The sequence below is a fragment of the Rhea americana genome, unplaced genomic scaffold (assembly GCF_003343005.1).
Source record: "Rhea americana isolate MKP2758 unplaced genomic scaffold, rheAme1 scaffold_671, whole genome shotgun sequence".
NCBI lineage: Eukaryota > Metazoa > Chordata > Aves > Rheiformes > Rheidae > Rhea > Rhea americana.
The window spans coordinates 22,466-32,018 of NW_028186836.1; the positions used below are offsets into that span (position 1 = coordinate 22,466).

Here is a 9,553-nt window from a genome sequence, read left to right on the forward strand (position 1 = left end):
GCCACTGGGGTGTTATAGCTCATTTTTCTATGTCTGCTAATGTTACAAATGTTATTTGCTTTAGCAAACATATTTACTTTTGCACCTGGGCTCATTCTTTTTTGGTCGGCAGCTCTTTGTTGCATCTGTATTTGTTATATACGGTGGTTCTTATGCATGTTAGATGCAATTTCTTTGCTCTCCTTGTTACTCCTAAACCACTTTTGCCCAACTTTGTGTTTCTTTAACTGCCCGTGGATGAGGTGCTCGTAGTGACGTGGTTGCCAGTGCCAAGGCMGTGCCCCCTCATTACAGTGCCATGCCTGGGCTTTTCCATGTCACTACTTTGCAAGGCCTCTGCTACGGCACCAGGCTCCGCTTCCGTGCTCGAGTGATAAAACCAGGATGCTCCCACACCAAGATGAGTAAAATTAAAGTAAATCACCAGCTGGTCCCTTAGCAAAATTGCTGCCACCATTCAGCCAGGTGGAGCAAGGCAAGGAATGATCTGTCCGAGCTGCTGAGCTACAGGATGTGGCTCTAATCTCCCCGCACAGCCAGGCTGGAAAGTGCCGCAGTAATGTCCCTGCCCACTCGATAACTTTAATCTTTATTTTTTATCTGCGGCAAGTGCAGAARAGGCAAAGACATTTCTTTAGTGGCAACCATGACTCATGAATGGAAAGTCACCAAACACTCAAAAATTGGAAAGCTTAAGAAGTAACCGCAGTTTCTGGGAGCACCAAACTGGTAAGAGACAATTTTCAGCCTGGAAATGCCTCCCTGCAATAAGTGCTTATTGCTTCTACAGCTCATAAACAGAAAAAAATCACAAAAATCCTAATCACCCCCTCTGCCTGCAAACATGGTCGCGTGAACCGGCACAGGGACCCGTTGCACGGGAGCGAAGCGGGTAGAGCAGGGCATTGGGTCTCGCACGGCTTTGGCTGCTCACCTCCCCCAAGAGCAGGTCGTCCCGACTCCCTTTATGGCTGAGAGGAGGCAATAGCAGCCCTTAGAGTAGTTCCTCCAGCTCCCTGCGGTTTCCTTCTCTCTCCGGATGGGTTGCGTTGAAGACCTTTGCCCCTTTCCGCTGCTGTCACCATTTGCCAAGTTTTCTTCCCCTGGAGGCAGCAGACATCCGGTTCTTCATATGAAGGATTTCTTTGTTTCTTACACACACCGACATGAATTCTGTTGCATTCCTTGCTGTTTCTGTCACGTGTATGGAAATGGTGATGTAATGGCATACAATTTATGGGTTATGAATAAGGGAATGGTTCCAAAAGCGGGGGTCCTGGCTTTAGTTTTAGGAAGTGGAGAGCGCTGGAGGAGGCTGAAGAAGCAGGCAGAAGACGCCGCAGAAATGTGATCTGTGGAGCTGCAGTCGAGCCTGTGCATGGTCCCCACCCCGGTGATCATCCCTCCTATCCCAGCAGCCTCCCAGGGGTCATGATCTGATGGTGCTGAGCACGCTTGCAGTGAAACCACCCCAAGAAATACATGATCTTTGCCTTCCGGGCCTTACTGCGGTGCAAATAAATGTCGTGATCTATCCTTCTTTCTCTTGCCTCATCCAAGTGCCTCACCACTGGCTTTGCTTTACCTTTAGCCTTGTATTAGCAAAGCAAAAAGCGTGCGTAGAAAACCAGCAGGTGTTGCAGTAACCCAGGGGAAAGAAATAAGATGGGGCGGTACTGCCTGCACGTCAAATTGCCATAATCACTCTTTTTTCTTTGCTTCCTCCTCTCTTCTTGCTGGATTGAGGTGCGGGGAAGATGTGGTTTCTCTCCTTCTATGGGAGCTTCGACATCAAGTCTCCTCTGCCTGGTTTCATCATGTATTTCACAGCATCTCTCGTTCAAAAGCTGGAAGCAGGTAGGTGTCCTCGCTGCTCCTACAGGCTCCTAGAGGATCAAATTCTCCTTTGTCTGAAATTGTACATGATCTCCACCATGCAAGGGACCAAAGAACAGGGAATGAACCCTCTTTTTGCCATTGGCTCCTAAGGTTGGGTCTTAAATCCCTTTCAAAGCTCAAACCCCATTCACAGAGTCATAGAACAGGTGAGCTTGTAAGGGATCTCTGGAGATCATTTAGTCCAATCCCCCCACTCAGGCAGGGTCACCTAGAGCACGTTGTCCAGATGGATTTTGAATATCTCCATCCAAAGCATTGGGAAGGGTAGCACTGAGGTGCATTCTTTAGTCCTTAAATGGCAGAGGAGAACAAGTCCACCACAGGGTCCCAGATGCACCAAGGGGGGTCATTTCCTTGGTCTTAGTAGGATTTGAACTGGACTTCAGCTCCTTCTTGCCCAGAAAAGTTGTAGAATCTCCATCCTTGCAGATACTCAAAAGCTGTCTGGACACAGTCCTGGGCAATGCACTCTAAGAGACCCTGYTGGAGCAGGGGCTTTGGACTAGATGGTCTCCAAAGGTTCCTTCCAACCTCAACCATCCAGTGATTCTGTGAATATCTCCTCTAGCATCTTGCTCTTGATGGCCTGGCTTGAGCTTCCATGACATTGCAGAAGGGAGATGCAGATAAGCCTCACATTGATGCTCACATTTGCTCTGACAGTTCTGCCCTGTCTCTCTCCACAGCCCCATTCATGCTGGTGGGACCCACCAGCCCCGTGGCAGCGGTCGCGGGCCAGGGCGTCATGTTGCCCTGCAGCTTGCATCCCCGGAGGAACGCTGCCAACATGACAGTGAGGTGGACCCGAGTCGCTGACGTCGTGCACCACTACAGTAGTGGGCAGGACCAGTATGAAGAGCAAGGGCTGAGCTACCACGGGAGGACAGGGCTGTCCAAAGAGGGTCTCGTGAGTGGGARCATGGCGCTGCACATCGTCGCGGTCAGGCCGGCCGATGAAGGCCAGTACGTCTGTTTTGTTCAGGATGGTTCTGATYATGAACGTGCCACGTTGACACTGGAAGTAGCAGGTCTGTAGCTCAAATCCACGCTTCCAGGTGAAGATGGTCCTTGGGGTTTCTCTTCCATGTGCCCTTGCCCAGATCATTTATTCCCAAGCAGAAACTCCGGAGAGGCCCATTTGGAAATGGGATAGGGGATCCCTAGGGCAGCTTCATGCTTTTGAAAATACCTCCTGGAAAAGAGGATCTCAGTTGCTTTTTGCTTCCGCTCTTTGCTTCTGCTCTTTGCTGTGGAGCAGAGCTCCAGTTTGCATGGAGCTCACACTCTGCAGGGCAGCTGTGTCAAGGACCTTTTGCATTTTCCACCTGCAGAGCACAGCACACTTCAGACTAGACCCTGCAGAGCTAGAGGAAACACAGTTTATTGCTGAAGATTTGGGGTGGGAGGGGGGCCTTAGGAAAGGGACCAATTATCAAAAGCCATGTTTAGACTAAATAATAATAATAATAATAATTTCTGTGTATTCTTACACTATYTTAACCAAAAATTAAGACCAAACAATTGAAATCAGCCTCATTCCCCCCCCCCCCAGTGTTTAGTAGTAGAACTAGCACTGTAGCCCCTACCTCCCCGCTGCCTTCCCTTTTTTTCAGACCAACGCCCCTAAGGATGGATTTCTACTGTTTTTTTCTACTATTTTCTTTTTTTTTTTTCCTGTTTTTTTTTTCAGCTCCCTTTTACCTAGGAGTGTTTCCCTGGATGGTGGCTCTGATTGTGACCCTGGTGGCTTGGACAGGGTCCCTTGTCCTCATCGCTTACCTGCTTAAAACTAAAGGTAAAATCTTAATGGAGGAGAGGGAAGATGTGTCTGGTGGGGAAGAGCTTGTCTTAAAATGCGTGAAAACAGAGAGGAGAGCAACCAGGACGCCTGAGTCACAAGTCTTACAAATTAAATAGAAGACAGTTGAAAAGGGCTCACGGGTGACTTAGATGCACTTAAGACTCCAARTGAAGAGAAAAGAGGAGGGAAAATGAGAAAGAGAGATGGTTGGGTGGGAAGGAAGAACCTAGATGGACCCAACTACATTCAGATTTCTGTCTCACCCTTCATCTTCTTTGGAAATACGTATTCTATAGGGCAAGGAAAGATGTGATAGATAGGGATAAGAAAGGGAGAGCATCGAATTCTTCTTGAAATAGAAATTCTTTTGCCCATAACATATTCTTTGTATTTCGTTTTCCAGCAAGACAGTCCGCAGAATGGGGTGAGTCTCTTTTCTACCCCCCCCAACTTCCCACCAGAGAAGTTATTTCCCTGTGACAGTGTTTTCTTTGGGGTTTTCTTCTGATGAGATTTCATGAAAAGTATATCCACATCTGAAGTTGGCCAAGAATGAGACTATAAAGTTTCATATCACAAGGCAACGGGAAATAACTTAACATATTGTCTAAAAGTCCATAGTGATTTTTACTCCTTTCCTGGAGGCATCCCCATATTTAACGTTGTCCAGCGATGGGATGCAAACAAAACAATCTGAAAAACAGGGGACAGGACCAGATCTGCCCTTCCCAAATAGCGAATTTGGTTTTTGTAACCAATTTTCCTTTATGAATTATTTCTTGCAGGCAAAGAAGCTGCTGAACTTGGTAAGTCTCTCTCTGCTTGCAACGCTTTCACTCTACAGGGCAAGKTCTTTGTTTTCTGTCTTTTCCCATATTTTGATTATTGCATAATTAGGGAATTAGTAGCACCTTAGCCGAGTAACTGTGACACATTACAAAAAGAATTAATTAAAAGAAGTAATTGGCATCACCTTCTGCTGCCACTGTAAATCCAAAAGCACCATGACTGGCTAGAAAACGCTGTAAGTGGAGCATGCCGCAGTCACATCTCACCTCCTGCCGTGTGATTGATTTGCAGAGTGGAGRAGATGCATCATGCCCATCCAGAAAGGTGAGTAAGCATCGTGTCTCCTGAAATAAGGCAGAAGTTGGACCATGGTCCATACAGGGTGTCCAGGGAGGTTTGGGGGGGGACGGGACAGATCTCCACCCTTGCGGATGTTAAAAAGGCTGGTCCTGAGCAKCCTGGGCTAGTTGGACCTGCCCTGAGCRGGAAGTCTTGGCTTGGAGACCTCCAGAAGTCTGGTCCCCACCTCAATTACTCGSTGATTATGGGGTTGGCCTGGAGATGCTCATGCTCTAGGTGACCCTGCTTGAGCAGGGAGGTTGGACTAGATGATCCCCAGAGGTCCCTTCCAAACTTACTGATTCTATGATTCTATGATCTCCAGAAGTGCAATCCCACCTCAATTYTTTGGTGATTATGAGGTTGACCTGGAGGCCTCCAGAGGTCCAATCCCACCTCAATTATTTTGTGATTATGACTGATGTACCACATTCTGGACACAGCCGCAACCTGATACTGGGCAAGTCCCTGGGCAGCCCCATGAGAGGCCGGGGAGTGTCTTCTTACTAGTCCCCTGTTACAGCAAATGTCTTGCAGCTGTGACAGCAAAAGCATGTGAGCCCTAGGAAGAAAAATTTCAGGAGAAGTTCTCTGAGAGCTCGGAGTTGCTTTTCTACAGTCCTGGGCACAAAAAGGAAGGTGATTGCCTGCTTCCCACCAAGTTTGGGTAGAYCCCACCAGATGCCACAAAATACTGCAGGAAGGGGGTCTTCTCCTGATGCTCTGCCTCCCTCTCCCCCCTGCAGCCCACGTGACATGGGATCCAGACACAGCTCACCCTCTCCTCTGCCTCTCTGCAGACAGGAGACGTGTGGAACGGAGGGAGGCACCGCAGCTTTTGCCCCAGTGCCCGGGGCGATTCAACACGGAGCGCTGCGTGCTGGGAAGTGAGGGCTTCACTGGGGGGCGGCAYGCTTGGGTGGTGGAGGTGGCAGAGGGAGGACACTGGTGGGCAGTGGGGGTTGCCGCCAGGTCCGTGAGGAGGACAGGGAGCTTTTCCTTCAGCCCCGAGGGCAAGATCTGGGCGGTGGGGAAACTCATGGGCCGCCAACGAGTCTTCACCGCTCCTCACCCYACACCACTGCCACTGGACCGTGTCCCCCAGAGGATCCAGGTTCTTCTGGACTACACTACGGGGCAGGTGGTGTTCTCCGATGCTGATAGTTGGGCCATGATCTTCATTTTCCCTCTGTTCCTGCCAGCCAGAGAGAGGCTCTACCCTTGGCTCTGGCTGGGGGAGGCTGGAACCCACCTTGGGGTCTGCACCTGAGGCAGAAGGAGAAACTGTCTTCTCAGCACCAACCAAACAGAAACTGGAGGCCAGCACGTGCTTTTTTTCCATCCTGTTGGACAACGTCCCATCTTCCCGCAGACCTTTGGTCATGCGTTGGTGAAGCCACCACTGCTCCAAGCAAGGAGCAAGAAACGGGGAGAATTAGGGCCTCACCAGGAAGGACGTGTGGAGCAGATGTTAATGCACGTGTATTGCATGCCCTTCGGCCTGGCTTTCATAACACGGGGACGTGACCTCAAATAATGAAATTGCTGGAGTTATGATTAAAAACAACAACAACAAAGAGCACTCACAACTGCATCGCGAACACGTGTTTTCTCCATGGGTGTTTTCATGCTTTCCATGACCGACCAGCTCACAGATAGTGCTGCAACAGCATCCGGGGCTTCTTCAAGGCACAGAGGGGCATTTCTGGTGGCTTCTACCTCTGGGGAATTTATTGTCAGACTGGTCCGCACTTTACCAAAACATTCATTATTAGACCGATCACAACAGCATYGTGTCTCCTGAAATAAGGCAGAAGTTGGACCATGGTCCATACAGGGTGTCCAGGGAGGTTTAGGGGGGGGGACGGATCTCCACCCTTGGAGATGTTCAAAGGCTGGTCCTGAGCAGCCTGGGCTAGTTGGACCTGCCCTGAGCGGGAAGTCTTGGCTTGGAGACCTCCAGAAGTCTGGTCCCCACCTCAATTACTYRSTGATTATGGGGTTRGCCTGGAGATGCTCATGCTCTAGGTGACCCTGCTTGAGCAGGGAGGTTGGACTAGATGATCTCCAGAGGTCCCTTCCAACCTCAAGCCACAGTGCCCCAAATTTCCAGGCTGGAAGGGAGGCAGCTGTACGAGGACRCAAAGGAGGTCCGGAAATAAAATGAGAAGGAGAAGGTGAGTTGGGAGCTGCTCAGTGTGTCTTGAAGCTGGAACCAAGGYCATCTTTGGACAGGTTTAATTAACGAGCAGAAAGTGACGGACGTGGCAAGTTTCCATTAGGCTGAAAAATCATTTGGCTGCAGGAGTGAGGGAAATAATTGAAGGAAATGAATGAAAAAAATGAATGATTAAGTCTAAGGGTCACTAAATGCATCTCCTTCTCCTTGGGGTACATCTGAACTGCACATGATTAGGAAACGGGAAACTCCAGTGGGAGGCACGGTGGATATTTCCTTGCAAAAAGGCAAAATCTTCGATGTTTAGGCCTGCAGGGCACAGGTGAGCTTGATAAAGAGCTTAAATAATCCCCCCTCCCCCCCAAAAAAAAAAAAAAAGAAAGAAAGAAAGAAAACTAGAAGGTCTCCTCCTCTAATCTAGGCACCAGTTTCATTTTCCTGGGTTTGTAACTTGGCTTTTCACCCCTGAAAAATGTAACAGGGGCGTTCCTGAAAGGGGAGGCAAATGGCCCTGCCCCCTGCACCAGGCAAAGGGAGAGGCTGGCATAAACACAAAACCCTGGGATTTCAGCCCAGAATTGGCCCTTCCCCCTGCATATTTCAACTTTGTTTATTTTGTATCCATAGGGACCCCACAGACCCTACAGGGTCCCATGGACCCTCTAACCCTCTGGTCCACCCTTGCTTCATGGACCTCCCCCACCCTTAGGACCCCCCCCACACACATAACTCCCCCTGACCCCATAGGGCCCCCGAGAGACTTCCCAACCCCATAGGATCTTCCCCAGCCTTGTGGTCCTCCTCAGCCCCATAGTCCCCCCACCCTTAGGACCACCATATGTGACCCCTAAACCCCACAGAGCCCCCATAGACACCCTAAACCCCATAGGACCCTCTCAACTCCACGACCCCCCCCGACCCATAGTCCCCCCAAGACCCTTAAGACCACCTAGAGCCCCCATATATCCCCCAGACCCCATAGAGCCCCCATAGACCCCCATAGGACTCCCTGGAACCTCCCCCCCCGGACCCCACAGGGTACCTCCAACACTGTGTTCTCTAAGGCCTATAGATTCCCCCTCTATCCTTATAGCCCCTATAGGTCACCCCTAGACCCTATAGGGTCTCACAGACCCCCTCCAGACCCCATAGAATCTCCCCTCTGTGCCCCTCAGCCCCATAGCCCCCCACACACACACCCCTAGGACCGCCCCAGACCCCATAGGATCCTCCCCATTAGCCTCTGGACCCCATAGGGTTCCCCCGACACACATAGCCTCACAGGCCCCACGGTTTCCCTGCAACCACGTGGGTGCCAGGAAGGGGGTCGATGCCCGTCGGGGCTGCAGCCACCCAGGGCGAACCCAGGCGTCCAGGCCCCTCCCCTGCCTGCCCCTGTTAATGATTTATCCCCCTATAGCCCCTACCCTGGCCTTTCCCAGGCTGCCCCACACTGTCCCTAGCCCTGCACCATGGGGCCTCCCTGGACCTTCGTCCTCCTCCTCCTCCCCCTCCTCCTGGGGCCCAGCCACCAGGACCCACAGTATGGGGCCGGGGATATGGGACCAGGGAATCTATGGAGCTTGACAAGTTTTGGGCCAGCTATGGGGCTGGAGGAGCTACGCGGCTGGCTGTGGGGCCATGGGAGGCTGTGGGGTGAAAGGGTTATGGGGGGCTGTGAGTCAGCCATGGGGCTATGGGGCTGCAGTGGGGTGGTGGAGCTGGTGACGGAGCCATGGAGTGGCAGTGGGACAACTGCGGGACCATGGGGCAGTTGTGGGGTGGCCGTGGGGCAAATGTGGGGTTGGCTATGGGGCCACAGGACTGGCTATGACACTGGCTATGGGGCTGCAATGGGGTGGTGGAGTTGGCGGTGGGGCCATGGTGCAGTCGTGGAGTGGCCATGGGGCTGGCTATGGGGTTGTGAGGTAGTCGTGGGATGTGCACGGGGCTGGCTATGAGACTAGCTATGGCACTGGTTTTGGGGCTAGGGGGCAGCCACGAAGTGGCCATGGGGCTGGCTATTGGGCTGACTATGGGGTTATTTATGGGGCCATGGGGCTGGCTATGGTGTTGCAATGGTGTGGTGGAACTGGCTATGGGGCAGGATATGGGGCCATGAGGCAGATGTGGGGTGGCCATGGGGTAGCTGCAGGGCTAGTTATGGGGCTGTGGGATAGCTGTGGGGCTGGCTGTAGTACTGGCTTTGAGGTTGTGCAGCAGCCAGGGGGCAGGCGCAGGGCTGCCTATGGGGCTGAGGGGCTGCCTGTGGGACTGCAGTGAGGTGATGGAGCTGACTATGGGGCAGGAGGGCAGCCATGGAGCTGGCTATGGGGCTATGGAGTGGCCATGGGAGTGACTATGGGGCTATGGGGCTTGTAAGAGGCTGGCTATGGGGCTGTGGAGTGACCATGGGGCAGCCATGGAGCTGGCTATGGGGCTATGGAGTGGCCATGGGAGTGACTATGGGGCTATGGGGCTTGTAAGAGGCTGGCTATGGGGCTGTGGAGTGACCATGGGGCAGCCATGGAGCTGGCTATGGGGCT

General features: G+C 51.9%; 1 protein-coding gene across 8 annotated transcripts; it reads left to right on the top strand.

Annotated features, from left to right (window-relative positions):
- Nucleotides 1-322: 322 nt before the first annotated feature.
- On the top strand, nucleotides 323-7,188 carry LOC146586620 (myelin-oligodendrocyte glycoprotein-like). Of its 8 annotated transcripts, none has more exons than XM_085320983.1 (8): nucleotides 323-729; nucleotides 1,747-1,857; nucleotides 2,586-2,927; nucleotides 3,590-3,694; nucleotides 4,108-4,124; nucleotides 4,486-4,506; nucleotides 4,781-4,813; nucleotides 6,031-7,188. In XM_085320983.1, the coding sequence occupies exons 1-8, from the start codon at nucleotides 654-656 to the stop codon at nucleotides 6,220-6,222; spliced, it is 897 nt and encodes a 298-aa protein (XP_085177109.1). In that variant the 5' UTR covers nucleotides 323-653; the 3' UTR covers nucleotides 6,223-7,188. The 8 variants fall into 8 exon arrangements, with proteins under 8 accessions (XP_085177109.1, XP_085177107.1, XP_085177112.1 ...); XM_085320981.1 differs by having other exon boundaries at nucleotides 4,104-4,124; nucleotides 5,575-6,175; XM_085320986.1 differs by having other exon boundaries at nucleotides 4,104-4,124; nucleotides 6,031-6,175.
- The last annotated feature ends 2,365 nt before the right edge of the window (nucleotides 7,189-9,553 follow it).